Genomic DNA, 22,808 nt, shown 5'->3' on the forward strand with positions numbered 1-22,808 from the left:
AGTGGACAATAATTTCTCATAAGTGTGATATGTTTTAGAGACACTTCCAGTGGGCTTATGAGTCTATTGATGAACTTTAATTTTGTTGGATCAAAACTTGTCTGAGCCAGGCATGTAGCACATACCTGTAATCCCAGCACTCCTGGAGTTAGAGGCAGGAGGACTGGCAGGTTTGAGCCCAGGCTGGACAACTTAGGGACTCAGTGAGACCCTGTCTTAACATGAAAGTTAAAAAATTGCTGGAGATGTAGTGCAGTGCAAAGGCACCGAGTCCAACCCTCGCCCCGCCACCCCGGAGCACAAACACAAGAATAATAAACAAATATAAATGTGTCTGAATTTCGTCCTCATCCTCATAGCTGATATTGTTGTCTTCTTTCTCATTCACCCATTCCTTAAGTAAGCTAGGTATTAGGGAGACAAAGAAGCGGCAGGACTATGGGAGTCTGTCTACATAGCCTCTGGCATGAACAGTGTACGTGAACCTGTACAACCAAAGGTAGCACCATTTTAAAGAACTACAAGCCACATGTGAGAATTTCTTGAAACACAGGCATAAAAAATTAAAATTCAATCTGATATATGACTATAAGGAATGCAACACAATGGCATCTTGGGGTAGGGGTTAAGTTCTAAAGTTATCATGGGGGTGAGGATTACCTATAGATAACATTACCACTGATAATCCCTTAACTTTCAGTGAAGCACAAGATGGCACTGACCCACAAAAAGACAACACAGCCAGATGTGCAAATGTTTCTTTGGTTGGAAACCATATGACAGGGCTCCAAGGGCAGGCACAACAGAATAGTCTGCTTCTTGACAGATACTAAACCTCCACTCCACAAACCAAACCTACATTGTGTGAGAGGCTTTCAGGAGTGGAAAGGCTTCTGGAACCTAAGAATGACTAAAGTGGTCCCAGTTCTCTCCCAGTCATCGAGTAGAACGGCAGGTAGAATTACTCCTGTCTCCTTCCTGCCTCCTGGCTGAGCATGTATTCCTGACTTTGTATGAGTAAAATATGGGCATGATTTAATTCTGATTTATTACCATGTAACAAAGGAAGAACTACTCTTTTCTCTCTAGCACTTCTGAGAAGACTTTCTGGAGGAGGTACCAGGTGAACTGGGTCTTAAACAGTAAACATTCACTTAAAATAACCCCAAATGTGGGAGAGATTGCAGCAAGAGGGAGACTATTTATGAAGGCACAGAACTGTGCAAAAACAAGCACATTTGGAAGGGGGTGATGAATGATTCTGAAACATGGCAACAGATGCAAGTGGAAAAAACTGGAGCCAAGTTCTATAGGACTTGAGCTCGGTTTCATAGGTGATGGAAGGTTTTCATACAGGAAGGTTAGAATCAAGTTGGGGAGGAGGCTGACTATGGGTAAAGGAAGGAGTTAGAGGATTAGTGAAGAATCCATTCAAGGAATAATAAACACTTACTTAGCATAGTTTGCATTACTGGCCCTAGTTTTTTTGTCCTACTCTATATCTTGACTCTCTGTCACATGACTTTGTAGTTCTTCCCACTAAATGTGTGATGTGACCTTGGAGTAGACTACATGTTTAGGTTTGGAAAGTGAGCTGGACATGTGTTTTGGCTTGCCTCCTCATGTTTCTGACATTTCTATGAGAAGAACTAGCTTGAGATATCCCACTGGTCCCAGGAGGAGGAGATACACAGAGCAGAGCTAGCCCAGCTGAGCCTAGCCTAGAACAAACAAAGGCACACAATAAGAACCACCCAGCTGAAACTGGTCTAGATTAGCTGACCCAAGACACACATGCGAAATAACAAATAACTGTTGTTTCAAGCCATGAATCTGGGTGTCAATGTTATACAGCAGTAGTTAAAGATGCACACAGAATCAGTGGGTAATTAGAAAATGCATGGAGTTACAGGTTATTTAAGAGCCACACATGACAGGCCTTGGAACCAACAGGTGTGGGACAGGGGATATAAAAAGTGAGTGTACCTTCATGTTTCTGGCTTGAGTAACTGGTCCTATGTTATATTTTACAGATAGAAAACAGAGGCAGGGTTTTTGGGGGGCAGGGAGAAAAGTTCTGCTCTGGTCACTTGGTTTGAGATGTGTGATAACTTCTAGGAGGGATGTCATTTGGGCAATTGGACCTTTGTGTTGCTGAGATCATGGGCTGAACTTAAAGATGGATCTTTCACCTTTTGTGACTTGTCAACCAAGGCTGGCTTGGGAGACACCTAGACTAGTGACACATACCTCTGAGTGTGTGCAGGGGGTTGCAGGGGGTGTGATGTGGGGGACTATATGATGTCTGGCCCTTAGTCTCTGGTGCTCTTTCCCTTTGCTCTGGTTCTTGGCTGCCATGAACTCAGCATCTTTGTTGCACACACTCTTCTATATATTTCTGCCATGGAACCAGCCAACCATGGACTGAAACCTCTGAAACCATGAGCCTCATAAACCATTTCCACCTTTAAGTTCTGTATGTTGGGCAGCTCATCTCAGCGATGAGAAAGCTGACATATATCTTTAGACCATATTCTTGCTTTTTTGCAGTTATCTGCTGTGTGCATGCCCCATATTGATTTGAATCTTGAAAACTCATCATGATGACTTAGAGAACAACTAGAACTCAGGAACCATTCTGGTCCTTTACTTGTTCTTTCTGCCCACCTGACTACTTTTGGTTTCACTGAGCATTAACACCATTATCAGAATGAAGAAAAAGTAGTGGAGATACAAATCAGTGAAATTATCACCAGTTACTCCAGTAACAAAGACGCTACAATTACTAAAATGTAGATTCCCCTCTTCCATTGTGTCTGGAACTCTCTCAACAGTGACATGTTAGCTAACATACATCCTTTCTCGTTTTTCTACATTTATGAGCTCATTTAATCCTTTCAAAAGCCCTGGAAGGAGATGCTATTTTTGTTCTCATTTCAGACAGCAGGAAAATCAGGCACAGAGAGGCAAAGTCATCTGCCAAAGGCACATAGAGCAAGTGGCTGAGCACTTACTGCAGCACTGAGGTCTGTGCACCATTGCTTCTCATCCTCTCTACTGAACCCACTTCATAGGAGGGTCAGCTGCCACTCTTATCCATGTCTTTATAGTACCTTGCTCCTTCCTCTCTGTGGCTTTCCTGCCTCCCTCTGCTGGATGCCTTCCTATAGCTGGCTAGTTTCCTATAGGCCACCACCAATAGCTTTGTGTCCTGGACATCCGTTTAAGTCTCTTTCCTCTGGCCCTGGGTCAGAGAAGACCACACCAAGCTGTCACCCTGATGGCACATGCCAAGGTCTTTACATCACTGCGCTACCCTCAAGGGTGACTTAACAGGGCAGCACCCAGATCGGTGCATTAGGGAAAGAAAAGCAGAACAGTGACCTCGAGTAAGTCTGTAGCTGGTGGGGGGCAGGGGAGAGGCCTGGGTGGTATTTGAGTTGTCAGGGCTTGCAGCCTTGTGCCACCTCTAGCAGTAGCACAAAGGTTTCTAAGACAGCAGAAACAAGGGCCATGCTAAAGCCTGCATGGACGAGTGAATGTTTACAGCTCTGCAAAAGGGCAGGCTGCCCAGCCTCAGAGCAGGGGCTAGGCTGAAAGGCATTCCACTGGGCCCCAGCAGCCTGGCAGCTGGGTATGCAGCCAAGAGCAAGCAGGCAAAGCCAAGCAAGCTGGCTGGCCCCCTGGCATCAGATAAACAAAGGAGACGTATGTGGTGAAAATCTTGTCCCAGAAGAGTGAAGGAAGTGGGGCAGTGGCATTAGTATGCTCCGGCCATCTCTAGCATGGTCCAGTGCACAGGACTCAAAGAACCACAGAAAGCAGCTCCCAACTGTCATCAGGTGCTAGGGTTACACACGCCCCAGGGAAATCTGTCTCTGTAAAGCTGCATGGGGAACCAAGTATTTGAGGGGAGGGAGAGAAAATGTGAATAATTAATTGTCACAAAAAGCCTCTGGGTCTCCCTGGAGTAGAGACTATGCACCTGTGGGAAATGCTCTCCTTTATCATATCTATTACCAGTCGTCTCCAAGGACTGCATGGAGCACCTGTTCCATCAGGGCAAAGCAGATCAGACTACAGCCAGGCAGTGGGAAGGACTTGCTGGTTAGAGGATGGAGCCCATCACACAGTCTAACAGTCTTTCAAAAAGGAAAAGGAAGACTCTCGTGGGACGGACAATTAGAGTTTCCATTGATAGAGTAAAACGAAAACAATTTTAAGGAAAGCAGTGTACAAGGCAAAACCTTCTATGAGGCAGAAAGTGAAAAATTAGCCCAGGTATTCACTAAGTGCCACCCCCAATGCTACATGTCTTCCCCTTTTTGCCACCTAAATTGAAGACAAAAATTTTAACAATAAGCATTTACTAAATGCTCATCATTTGCCAGACACTGTCCTAAAAGCTTTACATGTATTATCTGTTTTAATATGTAAAACAATGCTATGATAGAGGTGTACAATCTCCTCCATTTTGCAGCTGAAATGCTAACTGAATTGTTCAAGCTGCTTAGCAAGAAGAGTAGCCTAGGTGGTCTGAACTCCAAATCTCCCCACTACACTGTTACTTCACAAGCCCACCGTCCTTATACTCACCCTTTTGGCTATTTATCCAGAACCTTAGCCTGCTTGGCTGGGGCCCCAAACCTATGGCTCAGCTCCTTCTGCCAACTTGCGTGGGTGATCCTGTAACTGGGCTGACATATGCTTAGGTGGGCATCTTTTGCTGAGTGCAACCAGGCCAAGGCAGAGGACCCAGACCCTTCTGCTTGTTGACAGACTTCTGGATGCTGGACTGCTACTTAGCTACCTCAGTGCTGCCTGGATCAGGCACCTCTCTGTCATTCTCTGCAGCCCAGAGCTTCACATCAGCCTCATCTGTGCTGTCATCTACCAGTCTGGTGCTACTTACCAAAACTGGCCACTGGTATGTCCCCAAAACACTGACCTCTCAGAACTGTGCATGTACAATTGAAGATCAAGGTGTCTCATTTCAAAGAACTACCTGAACTAGTTCCAGGATATGACAAGGTCGATACCTCTTTCTAGAATTTTGAGTAACAACTGGTATCACTGTTATTTTATCCAGTTTGACACTGACACTTTGCAATTCAGTTGCAATCATTTACTTAATCATAAAACATTTAGTGAGCACCTATGATGTGTCAGACACTGCAGGATACAATGGTGAATAAAAAAAATCTCTGCTTTCACAGAGCTTATAGTCTAGTGAGACAGAGAAATGATAAATATACATGACGGAGTTTGGTAGCTGTAGACACTTTACTAAACAAATACATGTTCAGTGTGGGTATGAGAGCAGGTTTCCAAAGCAGCAGCCAGAAGTATTTACCATCAATGGAACAAATCACCATGCACCCTTCCAGTGCCAAAATTACTGCCAATAAGTGTGTCCCATGAACTCCTAGAGGGCTGAGGGAATCAGAGGAAGGGCACCTCTTGCTGCTGGGAGCTGTTTGGTGTAAGGCAGCTGGCCTTGGACCCTTATTTGAGGCCCTATAAGCTCACATGCCCGAAGGTGAATAAACTCTATTTGAATTTCTAAAGCCCCATTTTGGTGGCACTGAATAAATCTAAAGCTTGGATAAAAGTCAGCCAACCAGATCTACTTGACCCAGTGACAGAAAACTCAGGTGAGGTGAGAGTCAGACTCACACCAAAGGTTCCCTAGGTTTCAGACAGGCTCAATCTGGGTATTAACGTTATGTGAGAAGAAAGCCAGGAAAGGCTCAAGAGTTCTCCAAGGAAGACAAAATCCACAGAGGGCCACTGTCTCCTATGAAGGGGTATACTCATCCCATAATGCCAGCAATAAATGCTCTCAGAAAGGGGCTTCCACATTCTTTCTTGGGAGTGTCTAGTCACTCAGAATATAATAAATATAATATATAGTATAAAATATAATTGAATATAATAAATTGGTTTCTTCACATTTTTCAGTTTTTAAAGCCAGTTCTTTAAACCTCTGAATTAACGAGAAAGTTTGTAAGCAATCCCCTTATCCCACCAGGATTTAATTGTTGGTGATTTTATAATTTCAACCAAGCCATTAGTTGGCCTGCAGCTTTGGGCTGTTAAAATGGCAAGGTTGGTTCCAGTGCTACATCCAAATAAAGCCTAAATTAGATGCTGGGTTAGAATCATAGTACATGGTGATAGTGAGGTGATTATGTGTGTGTGTGTGTGTGTGTGTGTGTGTGTGTGTATTTTTTTTCCCTGTAGGAGATCCAAACTGTGTTTACAATACACATAATATAATTTTTTTCCTTTGGCCTGAATTCCCAGAACTTTTCTGTAACTAAGGAATTGAACACAGGCAGAAATGGTTAAACTGAAACCTATATTTCTACTTGGCAGAGGAGAAGAATAAGGACTCTTTCTAACCCTTGGGCCCTTTCAAGCTTTTGTAAGAAGGATGCTTTTGCTCTAACTGCAGTTATTCCACTGCTCTCTCAATTTTCATCATCTGCTGCAGAACAATGTCAGGGGGCTGCATGTCTGATATGTACTCTTGAGCTCATTCTGAAAGGAGGACACTATTAAGAGAAATAATATAGAAAGTAAGGCAGATACTTCAGATGCCCTGAGATTTTTCCACTTGGAGATGGGACATCCGTGTCACTTTAAACGCATTCTAAGCTTCATTCAGAAACATAATTCTGAAACCGCCCTGATTGATGGGAAGAGGAAAGGGAAGCACAGGCCAGGCACCAACTGGAGAATGAAGGCAAAGACACTTTAAATTCTGACCTAGCTTGATTCAGACTCTGGGAGAGGACCAGGAAGCTGGTATGTAATTAGTCTGTGGAAGTATAAATGCAGCAGAAACATTTAAACATATCAGCATATTTATGTAATCTTTAGGACTATAACGACTTTGAAAGTTTATGAGAAGACAACACATATATAAGGCACCCCCAAATCCTGTGTGTAATGATTTACTTAGGCTTCCTTTACATAAACATTTGAGGGTTTGAAAGAACTTAGGAGACTATTTCATTTTACACAGAATCCTTTCTTCTGCTCAATAATTTTAATTCTGTGCCTGTCATTTTCTGGGGTAACAAAGGCATCTCGAGAAAGTGAAGATCTTAATAAAATTCTGTAGAGATGCCACAACAGGGCTTAGATGCAACAGGACTAGAACAAATATTTATCTTATTTTAAGAAATTAAATACATATACCTCAACAAAAAAAGACAGAAGAGGAGCATGTGAACCAAAACCAATCCCATGGACTTTTTCACCAGGGAGCTCTTGGCCACTCAGTCTTACACTACTGCGACAATCATCGCAAGTGATAAATCATCACAAGTGAAAAAATTCAGAATTGGCTTTGCTCATGATTTGACTATCAGAGCAGGAAATGGAGCTTCGAGACTTTTTTTGGCCTAAAATTCAATGGAATATTCAAATGGTATGTCAGTTTGAATATAATATTGATATACTTTTGGTGCTTGTTTCCATGTATCCTCAGAAAATACCCTTCAGGGTCCATTTGAAAAGCAAGCTTCCTGGACATGTATAGAAATTAAACACAGGTGTGCATTTCATCGAGGGCCCTTGTTTACGGATAAGGTTGGACAATTTGTCTAGGCTGACCATTTGGCCAACAGCAGGTCTAATGGACACGTCCCAACTCCTACTCAGGGCGCTGACCTTCACAGCTCAGTTGCTCCCAGCCCTGAGGTGCTCAAACCTGTTAAGGGTTCTCAGAATTACAATGGAGGAGGGAACATAGTTTGTCACTATCTCCAGGGAGCTAACTAAATGAGAAAGCAAGATGTCCATACATGACAGACAGAGGAAAAACACCATAGTAGATGCTAAGTTCCAAATGACATACCGAGTGAAATGCAGAGATGGTAACTAGGTCTCCCTTTCTCACAGTTTTCTTACTGTCTTGTGGCCCTCACCTACAGGGTCTAGGATTCAAGGACAGTGAAGCTAAGTAGATAAATCCAGTAATCAAGTTTCTGAAGTTTTTTCAGTCTTCTCACAGCAGAGGAAATAGTAGGAAGGGCAGGGCTCTCAACTGCATGAGTTGAGCTTTTGGAGACACCAACTAATGGTGACCCTTACGCATGCCATCACATAGAAAGATCTCTAGCTCTTCAGTCCACATGATCTGTGACCACGTGCATTTTAGCCTTATTCTCCTCAAGGCTGAGGCAATGGAAGATTAACCATGGGATCATAAAGCCCAATTCTCCCCATAGATGACAAAGCAAAGAGGCCTGGCAACTATTCTTGTCACGAAAAAGGAAAACCTGTTTTCCGAACACAGGTTGAAGAGTTGAGCCTCACTACTTTTATGAGCCAATAATAATGTCAGAAGATGTTAGGGTGAGATAGAAATAAAGGGGGAGAGAGTAAAGATGGAACATTCCTTTTCCTACATAACTACTGTGTTATACAAAATAATAGTTCAATAAATGCACAGAAGAGAGAAAAAGAAAGAAAGAGCTTTCTTAGTCAATTATGAAATTTGGGAATCCTCAGAGGTAGTGACCTGACTTTTTGCACAACATTACCCTGTTTTCCTGCCAGATGTTAAAGGCAGCAGTATGCACACTGAATAAAGATAGAAACTATTCACTATCTACTTTCCATGAAGCCTGTTCATTGATGACTTTGCTTTGGACCTTACTGCTGCCTAGGGCTGGAACGAGTGTGAAATTAACACTATACCTTCAGTGAGGCAAACACAAAAGACTGCACCTTGAGGATCTCCACACCATAAGTTTCCATGTTCACAATCTACTGACAAAACAATTTGATTTACTGTATATATACTGTGCATATATTGTACATGTGTCTTCTTGTACATTAAATCACAAATTTTATGAGACCCTAGCATGCTCAGCCAGTGAAGGAGTGAACTGGCACCTTTGAAAAATAATCTGGCAAAGGCATCAGAAGCTTTAAAAACTGCTTATAGTTTTTACTGCAGCAATTCTATTTGTAGTTTTTTATTCTCATAATGAAGCATGAATACAAGGCTTAGTGCAAAGAGGTTCCCAGTAATAGTGTTCTAATAGTGAGAAAGTGAATACAACCTATAAGACCTACATTAGGGCAATGATGAGAAAAGACAGTACAGAAATACAATAGAATAATAACTACATGGGTACTAAAACTATTGAGAAGTTAGTTCATGACATATAAAGATGTTGAATATAGTGAGAAAATTAGACTATAACATATATATATATATTCATATATAGTCATTTTGGTAGTAATATATCTATAGAAATACAGTTGATGAGAAAAATATCTATAAAGGGAGACACCAAATTATGAATAATGGCTGTTTCTGGATGGTAAGATTTTGGGCTCTTAATCTTTTTTGATAAATTGTATTTTTTGACTTTTCTATAATGACTATATTGTTTGGGTTATAAACAGTATTCTCAAGTTGAAAAGCACCAGGCACATTATGGGTAGGTGTGGTGGCAGCTACTCAGTCTTATTCCTTTCCTTGGGGACCTGACAACCTTGGTGCACAGATGTCCCTGAGGTATTACTTTAGCTTCTTAGAGAAAATGCAGTCAGGAGAGTCTGTCTCCATTTTTCTTTCATATCCTGGGTAGAAACTGACACCATCTGTGTAGCTGTAGTTACACAATTAGAACTTATCTTTGAAGCCAGAAGGACTAAACCATATTTTTGGGGAAAACAAATGTCAGTGTAGCAAGGCATTGAAGGAATTGTCTGTGTGGTATACTGCCCTTATCCTTTGATTCTCTGATGCATATTTTTGGTTATTTGTTATTTCTTATCAACTGTCAAGCAGTAACATTGTCTAGCTTTTCAGGTTCTCATTCAGAGAAAATACAAACCATCAAATAACAGTCTTAAAGCACAGATGCTTTCACCTTGGTAGTTTCATTTATCTCAGAGGTTTTATTTGCTACTTCCATGATCATACAAGTAATGCTATTCCCTGCTTCTCAAAAAAAAAAAAAAAACCCAAAGGGAGATATTCCATGCTCAAAAATAAGCCCATCTTAGTGGGAGATACAAATTTTTCTTTTGAATTTTCAATAAAATAATTCAAATATTTGTCAAATGAAAAACTTCCTTGGCCAGACATTATGCAGATCCTATATTCTACATATTATACTGTTAAATTAAAACTGAAGTGTGAAAAGTTTAGATAAGCTACATCTCTCAGGGATGCTTTAAAAGCAACCTCTGTTAGTCAGGAGATGGGCTAGTTCAGTGCCCCTGAAACTTTCAGTACATTAAATTCACCTGGCTCAGGAATGGGACCTGAAGTTCTACATTTCTGGTGCTGATGTGGTGTCCCTGGACCACATCCAGAGCTGTGAATTTGGTGATTTTATATGCTCTGTCAGTCCAAGAACCCAGTTTCTGGGTAGCTGACAAAAGGAGGGGTAAGCAGGATTCAATGACCTACACATGCTGGTGTTTGTGTGGTTCTAAGCCTACAGCTAAGCCTTCCCTTGAATGGCTGCAAGATCCAAATCTGTCACAAATGACGCAACCAGGCCTGTAGCCTTTTAATTAGTGTCACCTACAAATCATATGCTCACGGCTCTAACTCTGAGAGGAAGGCCCGAAAACATGATGTCTGTCCAAAATCTGAAACCATATTTGCTACAGAAAACTGCAGTGTGTGAGGCTGTGGGAGGAACTGCCCCAGAACATTCTTCTTTCCTCATTTAGGGAAAGACAGAGGGAAGCTATTATCTTCTGGGGAGCAAGAAAAAGCCCTAATGCATAGTACTCTTCCACTCAGCTACATGGACTGCAGCTGTAGGTATCCTAGCTGCCTATGCCAGAGAATGCAAGGGAAACTTCTGAAGCTTTAATTCTATAGTCCCCTTGGAGGTCAGAGCCACGAAGGACAACACACTGGACGAGAGAATCAGATTGATCTGCTTATGTGCATGGCATCTTAGTGATTTCTCTCTGGTCTATGCAGCCACGGCTATACACCAATATGGATAGTGTTGCCACTGACATCATTGCCCAACATCCAGCTCCTCACAGAGAGCCCTGTCTAGGCCTGCAGAGTCACGCCACTGGACGGCAGCTCACCCAGAAGCTTTTTCGAGAATAGTTATGTACACAAACATGACTGCTGTGCCAGACTGTGGTCTTACATATAATAACAATGGAAATTTCTTATTTGGGGTTCATTTACTGAAAGTGAACTTTCAGTTCTGTGGAGTAGTACAGCAAAAATTCAAAATCCAGGATGGATCTTCTCCCATTTGAAAGTAAGTACATTATCTCCCCAGTGCTTGGTCTTATGTCAGCTTTTGGGTTAAAATGGTATATAAATTTATATATTTTGTGTATATATATATATATATATTTGTGTGTATGTATATATATTTTTTATATTTATATTTCACAACCTTGTGCTTGTAAGGCAGGCACGGTGCCACTTTGCTAAACCCCCACCCCTTAAAATGTATATTAAAAACACCATTAATATTGCTTATAAGCCTTTTGGAAACTGAGGAGGTAGAAAAACATGACAGACATGAATTGAAATACTCACATTTCATAATTTTCTCTAAAAATTTACATTCTAACAGAGAATACAGCTGAATATCTGTGACTCTTCCTTTGATGTATTCACGCAAGTGCAGTGTGAAACTGTGGATGTAGCAGGAGAATTTTTGAGTCTGTTTGTGTTATGGCTTATATTTAAATGTTTCCTCAGAGGCTCATGTGGTCACAGGTGGATAGTTTTTGGGGTGCCTGGATTTAGGTTATGTGAATGTGAATTAAGGGTGTAGATAATGAAAGCCTCACCCTGGTTGTAGGTGGCACCAAATCAATAGACTTATATAGCCTGGATGGAATTTGAATGAACAGAAAGAAAGCAGGCTTGTTGCTTGTTGTCTTCTTCCTGTCACACCATGGACTATTTCTACTCTGTCGTGTCCCTCTACCATAACTGCCCTGCCTTGGAGCCAGCTGACTATAGACTGGAACCTCTGTAAACCATGAGTTGAAATAAGCCTTTCCTCCTTTAACTTTAGGTGCTGGGTACTTCTGTCTCAGCGACAAGAAAAATAACTCTAAGACAGGGTTTGAGAGGAAATTAATGAAAATCATGACAGATGTGAATCGAGATACTCACATTTCGTAATTTTCTCTAAAAACTTACACTCTAACTTAGAGAATGCTGGTGAATACCCACGACTGTTTCTTTGATGCCTTTCCTCTGATGCATCCCAGTGTGAAACGAGGGATGGAGCAGGTGCATTTTTGAGTCTGGGGGAAACGTTAAGCAACTTCAAAAGTTAAAATAGTCCTTCATGAGGATTAATGAATAAATTGAGCTTTGCCTAGATCTTATAGAATAAGACTCTGAAAGATTTTTTGTACTGTGAACTTCTAGGGGAAAATATTGTATACAGAAAAAAATAAAGATTATAACATATATAAGTGCTTGATATTAAACTGGCTACTACCACTTCTTCCAAAATATTGATTCCTTTTTAGGGGACACAATCAAAATTGGCTTTAAAATGAGAAGAATCTGTCAACAAGATATTATCTTCTCTAATAAAAACAGAAAGAAAATAGTAAACATTTCATTATAGCACATATCCATTTGGCTCAGACTTGAAGATGAACATTACATATATTCAAATATTCCCCCTCAGGGATAAGTTCTATAGTGTGCAATTATGTCTTCTCACTGCTGATTTTCAAGCTCCTGTATTTGCTTAGTCATTAAACTACAGTGAGTTTATCTTTCCAAAATGCTGAGGGGTTTGCACAAACATGTTCAATGCCAAAATCAAAATATGTAAGGATTCAGTACCCTAAAGCTGCAGGAAAGTTGAAACTACTGAGAAATTAGAGAGACAACAGCATCTAGACGGGAAGATACACCTGAAAGAAAAGACATCCTTGGGAAGGGATGAGATTGTCTTCCTAGGAAGAGCAGAGAAGCAGACCTGACAAGTCCATATGGTGGCTCTACAGCTACAGTGCCACTGCCTTTCAGTGAACATGCCTGGACTTTTCAATCTACAAAACACCTGTGATCTACCTGACCCTATTTCTTGAGATGAGCGTGTATTCAGAGGCCCAGAGCAATCTGGGGCCAGGATCAGGGCAGTTCATAGAGATGGCAGCTGAGGGAGTGAATGTTACTATCACTGGCCTTTGGAAGTGCTGCGGTAGCAGGAGGATATGAACATGAACAAAGAGGTCATCTGAGTCACTGGAAGGGCAGATCATGAAGTTGGGTAAAGAAAGCTAAGGAAAACACAGGACAGAATCTGAAGACCAAAAAACAAAAGTTAAGAACAAATGTAGGGGCTCCTGCCCATCATCTTTCTGTTTTTTGGCACAGCTTTTGATCTGCTCGTAGGCTCCAATCAGCAGAGCACAATGTTTAGGGCCATTCTTAATTTACACAGACACAGGATTCCTCAGGGCATTGTCCAGCTTCTGGGAGGCACTCTGCATCATTTTGACTGATCTTTGAGCATCTGTGCTTTGAGCATCATGAAAGGACATAAAACTGCAAAGCACTTTTGCAATCACTGACAGTTTGTAAGGGAAAAAGTCAACAACTTTCTGACTTTTGAGGTGAAACAGTTTGGGGCCAAAATTAGGAAGAAACTGCAAAACAGTCTGAAACAGAGAGAAGTAATTAATTATTTGCCTACTTCCCATTGGCATTTTTTTGGGAGCCAGATATCCTCAAGATATGTCATATGTCCCTAAACATATAATTTTTAAGTTATTAACATCTCAGAGGAGCAATTCTCCAAGCATGATTAGAATTTTAATTTGGATGGAAACATTTAATCATATATGAAGGGAATTTCATTAGTATTATATGTCACATTTGGTTTTTTTCTGACATAATTCTTGTTTTTGTTTTATACTGTTTATAAAAAATTCCTTTTTATTCAAATCACATAAGAATGCAAATTGTGTGTCATGGCTTGATGATATTCTCACCAGATTTCTGGATAAGCAACCTAAAGTTCTCAGAGTATGAATTGAATGCATTTTCCTTAGGAAGAATCATGACTTACTGAGATTTCCTAGGGGCCAGTGTTTTGAGCACTTCAGAAAGCATAAAGGAAAAGCCTACCTTCTCTGGCAATCTAAAAAAGACAAATGGACCACTTACAACTGGAAAAAATTCAAACAACGAAATCATCTATTAAATAAGACCCAGCTAGGCCCTCCATGTTGGATGGTGACAGTGGATTCAGCCAGTGAAGTGGCAGTCCAGGATCCATAAGGCTAAAGAAAGAGGACAGTGTCTAACCATCCATGTGCCCTCTCCTGGCCCAGACCTAGGTATTTCTAGGAAAGCAGTGGGATAAAAACAAGCCACTGCCTGTTACCCCAGTCTCTCCTCCATCACTTACTTCTAGGCAGTTCACAGCACAGAGAACTTGGATTGATTCTAATCAGACTTTACTACAGGATTAACACTGGAGATACCAAAGAGGATGCCCAGTCCCCAGAAAAGGCACAATCTTCCATCCTTCCCCTTTCTTCCTTCCCCTCCTTCTTCTTCCTCTTCTCTCCCTCTCCCACTCCTCCCTTTCCCCACTCCAGGAGTTTCTAAGACTTTCACATCTTAGTATCCTCTAGAAGGGTCCTTGGAGGCCACCCTTTGCAGCCACATAATTCTACAGAGGCGGAAACTAAGCTCAGAGAGAATGCTATGGTTGTCCTTGGGGGACAAACCCTAAGTGTTCATGTGCAGAAGGTGTATAGTCAATCCCCAGTGTGGAGTCTGTAAGAGGGGAGGGCTAGTAGGAAGTCACTGGGTCACTGTGGTTGCGCTGTGCACGAGTTGCTGTAGTTTCCTAGGACCCCATTTAGCTCTCCTAATAGTGCATTACTCCTAAACAGGAAGACTGGGCTCTCCCCTTTATGGTGTCCTGTCTGACTGTGTGATTTCTTCCACATACTCCACTGCAATGCCATCTACCATGAGGCCCTTGCTGAGCTGATACGGGCACCATGCTCTTGAGCCTTCAGAACTGTGAGTTAAATAAGCCTTCTTTCCTTAGAAGCTCTCAACCTCAGGTATTTTGTTAGAGCAACAGAAAGTGAACTAAGAGATGGTAAATAAGAGGCTGGAGAGTACATGGCTAACTGGTGGCGAAAGCAGCAAGTGAAATTATGGCACCTCACCACACCACTGCTCTTGGATCTTTCCTTCCATAAGGGCCTTCAACGTCAGAAGGCAGTGCCCTGCATTTTGAAGGAAATAATGACAACAAAAAGGAGTGATTGGTATTCTCTGCAGGGAGCTCTCATGGTAATTTCTGGTGATGAAGATCCAGCTGCTGCTAAAACAGGCACCAAGGTTAAGGCTAACACTACTACCTTGAGGACACTCCTCTGAGCTCCTCAGACAAGTAAAGGAACAGCAGGGAGACACTGAGAAAGAACCACTCACAGATACAGGGAAATCCATGTTCTGATAGGGAATGATGAATATCAATGTTCAAATCCCATGTGGGAATCAGTCACTGCCAGTGAGGGAGGCTGACAGTAGCAGTGGAAGGTAGGGAGCTGCTCCCAGACAGTTAAGGAGGGTCTGGGTCCCTGTAGTGCTGGGCAGCCCTCAGCACTATGGTCACACAGAGGGCAGCACACCCAGTCACTCTAAGGGGATGCTGTCCCTATAATGGATCCTTCCGCACAAATAACAAATCAGCATCTTTCTCTCTACTTAGCCCCTGCAGTATGGTTATCTGGTGGGTGGGGAAACAGTCTTCTTGGATAATGCTTTTTCTTCTCTTTTCCATTCTTCTCTCTCCCTCCGGCTTCCCTTTCCTCTCTCCCTTTCTCTCTTTCTTGGCAGTATTGACAATGGAACTCAGGGCCTTACATTAAGCTACCCCCAGCCTCCTGTACATTTTATTTTTTATTTTGAGTCAAAGTCTCAAACTTGTGATCCTCTTGCCTCAGCCTTCTGAGTAGCTTGGATCACAAGTGGGTATCACACTTGGCAGGAAATATTTTTTCCTTATTGCAGCACAGTCAAACCTATGCCTTAAAGACAGATTTAAGATTTGATATTTAATTTTCTTTCTTTACAGAAAGTCCACTCTGTTATCTTTCATTGACTGCTCCAGGGGCTTTCTCCTGCCTCTGGCTGGGGCCAGGGTTCATGCTCTTGGCTGGGAGCAGAGGCAGGCCAGACTCTTCCTTCCTAAAAGAAGTGGGTTGGTGGTAGCAATGTAGTCAAAGAAAACAACATTGTCCAGACCTCCTTGGGATAAACATGTGACAAGAACTGGCCAAAAGGGATGAGTAATTACTGGGAAAACTCTTTAAAAAATTGGGATGTTCTAGCTTGTAGGTTCCTTTCGACCTTCCTTTTTCTTTCTTCCAGCTGGGAATAAGGATGTGATGGCTATGGTAGAGGCAGTCATAACTCCGAGGAAACCCTGAGAATGGAGGCCAAAAGTTGAGAATGGTGTAGGAGATGACTGGAGAAGCTTGTGCATCACACAGACACATATAGGCTCCTCTGGACTTGTTTTTAATGACAGAGGAAAAACCAAATCTTTCTGTTTAATCAGTGTTTTCCTTACACACACACACACACACACACACACAGTCTTACCAAGAAGCCCCATCACTGAAGAGTGAGGCAGAAACATAGCTACCAAATATTTAAAGTGAAAAGGAAGAGCAACAGCAGGGCATTGATCCCAACTGCACTAAGAGAAATTTAAACTCAGAGACTGCAATTAAAATAACGAAGAGGAAAACATCCCAAACTAAATTACCAGTTTTGCTTCTGAGAGAGGTGTTTTGTTATGACCCAGAGGACTGATATGAGAGCTACAGATCATACAAAAGCTTCAGGCGAGTCTTTTAGAAAAATCATTCTTAAAGAAATGTAGCCTCTGGGCCAAACAGTGGAATGAAAATGGCGGCACAGAGAGACAGCAAGTTCAAGAGGCTGTCTCTGGTTTGAGGAATAAGAGCTTCAGGGAGTAAGTGCAAGTCACTGGAGCATTATTCTCATGATTACTAATGGATCTTTATAACTAAGGGGCATTGTTGGGTCTCTGGTTGGCTGAAATTATCAGAAATTGCTCACTGCAGTTATTCTAATAACTAAATATAATTTGACACTAAATTACAATTCCAGATATTTCTCCGCAGCCCCTTATTGCAAAGGGAAACCAAACCAGCACATCAATAAATAGAATAATCCAATTAAGTATCTCTCCATTGGGGAACCATTTAGAATTGAGAGTTTAACAGGACAGTGAGATAAGACAGAACAATTCAGTATTTACTGATTTAAATATCAGGACTCTTATTGTAAGACAATTATTTTTGGCTATTTAAAAGTAAGTGTCATTCAGTCTGAATGTCTTTAATGTAGTGATTTTAACTATGGTAAATTCTTTCTAGACAAAAGGCATCATTTCTCAGGATATGCATGTATATTAATATTAAATATAAGTACCTTGTTATGTTCAAAGGGTCTTTATAAAAACATTCCCAATCACTTTTACCACATAAAATGATCACCAGTAAGCCAGGAATTAAAGATACAGAAAAATGGATGAAGATGTCTACATTCCTTTCAGCTATATTTAAGGGGAAAATGGTAGCTAAACTGCCTCATTATAGCCTATGTTGGGATTGCTGTTAACACACTTGGCAGGATTTTGTCAGAGATGGCATGCCCTCTATAATGGGAGAGGGGGTGATATTTGCCTGAGAAGGCAGAAAAGCGAGAAAAGAAATACCCCTGATCCCCCAAGATGTGTTTGAGCTGTATCATGGAAATTTCAGCTGTGTTCTGAGCTTTCTGTTAGCAGGAATTAGAGAGATATTCAAAGAACAAGTTAATAAGTACTTGGTGAAGGTGTTCCTAAAAGTTTCTATAAGCAGCTGATAAAGCCCAGGATACATCTCTCAGGCTAAATTTCTTTAGGAAAGGAGTGGTGTATCTCACACTGAAATCCAGGTACAATTAAACTTTCCAGGAAAAGCCTCTAGGCTCAGAGTTAGAGGTTCCCATGCTGTCTTCCTTGCAAGGATTCCTCTGGTGATTACTGTGTATGTACTATTAAAGCATGTGCTACATAGATGGCCTCCATCGTATTGGCCATTACAACAAAGTTTAAGTACATTTAAAAGATACTTACTACTGGTAGATGACAGGTGGCTGTAGTCGGACCTGCAACACAAGACCGCAGTATTAGCAAGATTTGTATACCATTTTTCTTTATCCAAATGATATTCAAGCTAGAAGTTCAAAAGTCAGTGGTGAGTACAACAGCAGGGCCTGTTGGCACTGCCCTCGCAGACAATGGCCAACGTATTCGGGCAGCTCAAAGACACACCAAATGAGAAAACTTTTTCCTCTTCCACGAAAGTGGGGCTGCAGGGAGCAGCACAACGGCCACTTCCTCTGCCAAGGAACCTGAGCAATGGTGCTCAAATTTTTCAAACTGAGTCACTGATTTTTTTTTTAAATAGGGAGTGATTAATTACAAACCACCCATTGACAAGCATCACCTATCACAGCCCTACTACAAAAACATTTCTTCTGGAACCTGTAAACAATGTTGTCTTAACTTCAAAAGCACTGGAAGCAGAAGGATCACAAATGCTCATAGGGGAGACCTTGAGTAATCTGCTCAAACCAGAGTGGCTGAGCCCACTGCCCTCCTCCTGCTTCCTCATCCAGTGAGAGCCACAGCACCCAGAGGAGGAAGTGGTGGACACAGGGCTGCCCCTAAGACCCTGTGATCCTCTCAGATGGGGGCTAAGGCTGATCTCCCTTCTTCCCTCTCTTTCTGTAGTTTGTCTTTCTTCCCTGAGACCAGGATCCTTATGTTGCCCAGGCTGGTCCTGAACTCCTTCCTGGGCCTCCTGACTCAGGTCCCAAGTAACTAGGACTACAGATGCAAATCATAGTGCCTGGCTTTCCTGTAATTTTTGATTTCTGTAAATCACCTGTATTATGCTAATGATGGAAATGAAAAAAATAAAAGTATATTTAAGTCTTAGCATTTAACTGGTAAAGTAATGTCACTAATTAAAAATCATAGTGCAAACAAAAGTTATGCCTGAATTTGAAAGCAAAACTTCTAAAGGCATTTTAGGATTTGGGGTCTTTCACATTGGCTCTGTGAGTCCCCTGACGTGATTCAGGAGACTTCTAAGTCTGCTGGCATATTTTCAAGTGGTTGTTTATTTTTCTGGAAGAAAGATCCAAAGTTTTTAAATGGATCCATGACTCCCAACAGGTAAAAACCACTGTAAATGAGCACCCTTAAAATGTTTGCACACCTCATAAGTAAATGTTTCTTTGTTGAATTACCACAGTATTGTCAGAAGGCTGGAGAGAACCTGGGCCACCAGAGCTTCCACCTTTTAGGTGTGGCTGGCCATCAGGGAGCCCAAAGGCACAGTGCTATTTTAACAGATTTCAGTCCCACTGAGAAGAAATATGCTGAATATCAGAGTGCATGATATGGGTGGAAAAAGGCAGGGTTAGGTCTCTGGTGAAAAGAACCCATCAGGATTTTAGGATGAAACATCAGTGGAGGCACTGAGCTATGAGAATGGGCCTCTGGCCAAAGACCTGCCTTACTAATAATCTCTGTTGAGTTTCTGCCTACTTGTAGGGCTGCTAAGAATTCTTTCACTGGCAACAAATTTGGTGTAAAAGCTATTTATTTTCTTTCCTACCAGTGTCCCAAAGTAATTTTCAGTAGGAAATTAATCACTTAAGCATGTAAAGATTTATTCTGCCTGCTAGTGAGGGGATGTAGTTATGCAAATAAATTGCTTAATTATATTTAATTTTATAGATATATACTCCTTTTACATTCTTAGTCTCTAGTTGCCTTTCTTGACTCATCCAATTTTCACTCCATTGAGCTTCTTAGCACATTAAAAAATACATATGAAACTTAAAAAAAATCATAAGAAGCCTAACTCTTGTTAAAATAATGTGCACAGCTCAAACCAAATGATTTATTGGTAGTGGAATCAAATGGAAGAAAAACAGCATGTGGTATTCTTTTTCAAATGAAATACGTTAGTAGTTAAAGAATCATTGAAATTTAAAACTGGAAAAAATTACAACTAACATTTGCATACCCTTTTATACTTTATAAATTGAATTTGCATGTATCTTATTCAATTTTCATTTTACTAACTGAAAAATGAAGTTATACTATTTTCAAGGAGACCAGCAGGTAAGAAATGATAAGAGCCTGGACTCTGCAGGGTAAGTAGCATGGAATGAGTTAGAAAGTAGGACAGATCAATCAGGGCATAGTGACACATAGCAAAGGAAAGTGAAAGAATCAGCTTCATTCTAAAACTCAGGATTTGTAGCCCTACTCCTGGCACACTGAATTATTTCTGGAACCAAGCAGGGCATAAACAAACTTTAGGACAATACTTAGAAATGTAACTATATAAAAATGCAGTGAATGCTCAGCAAGCATGCATGGTGGTAGATGTAATAGCAAAATAATTCCATTACTAAATGATCATCTTAAAATATCCAGACTTTAAAAAGATTGCATGAGTATCCAAATACAACTTATAATAAGAATGTGTAATATTACTATTTCTCTTATATTAAAAAAATGTGTCAGCCTTTTTAGCTAGAATTTTCCAACTACTCTTAAAGCAGATGGGATTCACACATGTAGACATTTTAAAGATCTGCACACAGATGGATATGTATGCAGAATCAAATTTACATTGGGAACACGGTTCAGGAATCTTAAAGTACAGTGGTAGTATTTTAGTATTTAGGACAGGTGCTAGCATAACAAATGTCCCTCCATGAATTCCCCAAATCTTTTTGAACAAAAGGCACTGCCTGGGTTAGGCCTGTTAACTGGTAAGTCTTCAATAGTCTCTCTCCTCTACTCCAATTCCTTCTCCAGACAACAGCCAATATTTGTAAAGCACATATCTGATCATGTCTCTCTCTGGATGAGATTCAAGCTTGCTACTTGAAACACAAACAACCTCTCTGCACGATGGATGGTCTCTGCCCAGCTCTGCAGCTCAATTTCCATCCCTGTCCACTGTAGAAAAGAAAGCCAAACAGAAAAAAGTCACCTGAAAAACTGTGTTACTTTACAGACTCTGGTCCTAAGTTTATGTAATTTGTGCATAGTTGCCATAATAATGGAGATTCAATTCTGAACTGTTCTTTTCACTTAATGTCATTCCAACATGCTACTACATAGCTCCTTAAGTATCATTTAGATAGAATTTACTCAGCCATTTCCCTTTTGTTAGCTTATGATTGCTCCTGTTCACTTTTACAAAAACACAAGGTGATGATATTTACAAATATAGCTTTACATTTATTTTCTTGTTCTTAGAAAAATCACCATAAGTGGGAATATAGACTGAGTTGAGGTATAAACATTTTTGTATCTCTTAAAACATATCTTAAATAACTCTAATAGATTATTTCCTGGAAATATTGCCAGTGAAAGAAAAGCCAAAAAACTTAAGAAAACTTTCTGCATGAATGGATTAAAATAATCTAAAAAACCCCCTCCAGATATATGATAGGGGGTCTCTGGAGGAGTTTTGTAGCCCAATTTCCTTTGAGAAGGCCAGAATAACAGTAATAACAGTTAGGTACCCAGCCTTGAGATGTCTATTTACTGGTCTCACATTACAAGTATTTACCCAGCTGACTCAGCATATGACATTCAAGCCTAAAGCATGAAAGGTGAATCTGTGAATTTTAGGGTGCAAAAATCTTTTTTTTTGTTTTGGTACCGGGGATCAAACTCAGAACCTTGTGCTTGCCAGGCAGGTGCTGTGCCATTGAGCTACATCCCTGGCCTATGATACAAACTTTTTGAGCACATGATATACAGGAGCAGAATAATACAAGAAGTATATATCATCATACATTGGACACATATAAAAATACATTTCCAAATACTGTATTTAATATCTGTGTTAATAATAAAAAAGTTAGAGCGGTCTCTTGACTGTATTTTAATTATGTATAATATTTAATTATATAGATGTGTTATATATAAAGGCATTCTGTACTTAAGATAGCTTAGCACTGCTAGCTACCTACTTGCCAATTTTTATATAATTTTACCAAAAAAAATTTTTTTCAAAATACATTTTGAAACTGTCTTTTCCAGGAAAACCATAGCATAAGGATTTGATCTTGCCATTTCTGTAAAAGTCGTCCTGATGTTTCTGCAAAATATCAGCTTGATATATCACAGGCCTCGTCTGCTAACTTACGGTGCACAGAATTAAAAGCCATGGTAACTTGGAGTTAACTAGCTACACTTGATCACAAAGTTAATAGAGTATTATAGACAGTCTTTTCTTCTATGTAAGATTTTTCCCTTTTATTTTTTAAAACCTGTTTCACTTTTATAGTTATTGCACATATTCTCTCCCACCCACTCATTTAAACTCTCAACCCATAATTTTTTAAATCACTTAGGCTACAATGAAGCATCATCTGAAGGTCACCCCAAGACAGAAGGCATGATGTAACCTTGCCTAGCTTGTGAGCTTAGGTCAGAAGTTCAGTGACAGCTGATGCAGAAGTAAAATCCAATAATCCCAGGCTGAACTTTTTAATGAAAATAATCCATCAGGTATAATCATATGCAAAAGAGTGACTTAGTAAATCTTGGAGATAACACTAAAGAAACAGCCATTATAAAACACTGGCTTTTATTTGGATTTACAAGGGCCCACCTCACTTTCCATTAAGAGGTCTGTTTCTTTTTTTTTTTTTTTTTTGTTCC

At 40.6% G+C, this 22,808-nt stretch overlaps 1 protein-coding gene across 1 annotated transcript in view; it reads right to left on the reverse strand.

The window, feature by feature from the left end:
- Positions 1-22,808, reverse strand: part of Fam124a (family with sequence similarity 124 member A) — a gene marked incomplete at its 5' end in the record, with an annotated part of 66,862 nt that overhangs the window by 24,739 nt on the left and 19,315 nt on the right. The window contains one exon of the mRNA XM_010636957.1: positions 18,177-18,208. Coding sequence (XP_010635259.1) covers positions 18,177-18,208 — 32 coding nt within the window. The remainder of the gene's footprint in view (positions 1-18,176; positions 18,209-22,808) is intronic.

This window comes from Fukomys damarensis, unplaced genomic scaffold (genome assembly GCF_012274545.1).
Source record: "Fukomys damarensis isolate Sample0158 unplaced genomic scaffold, DMR_v1.0_HiC HiC_scaffold_38, whole genome shotgun sequence".
NCBI lineage: Eukaryota > Metazoa > Chordata > Mammalia > Rodentia > Bathyergidae > Fukomys > Fukomys damarensis.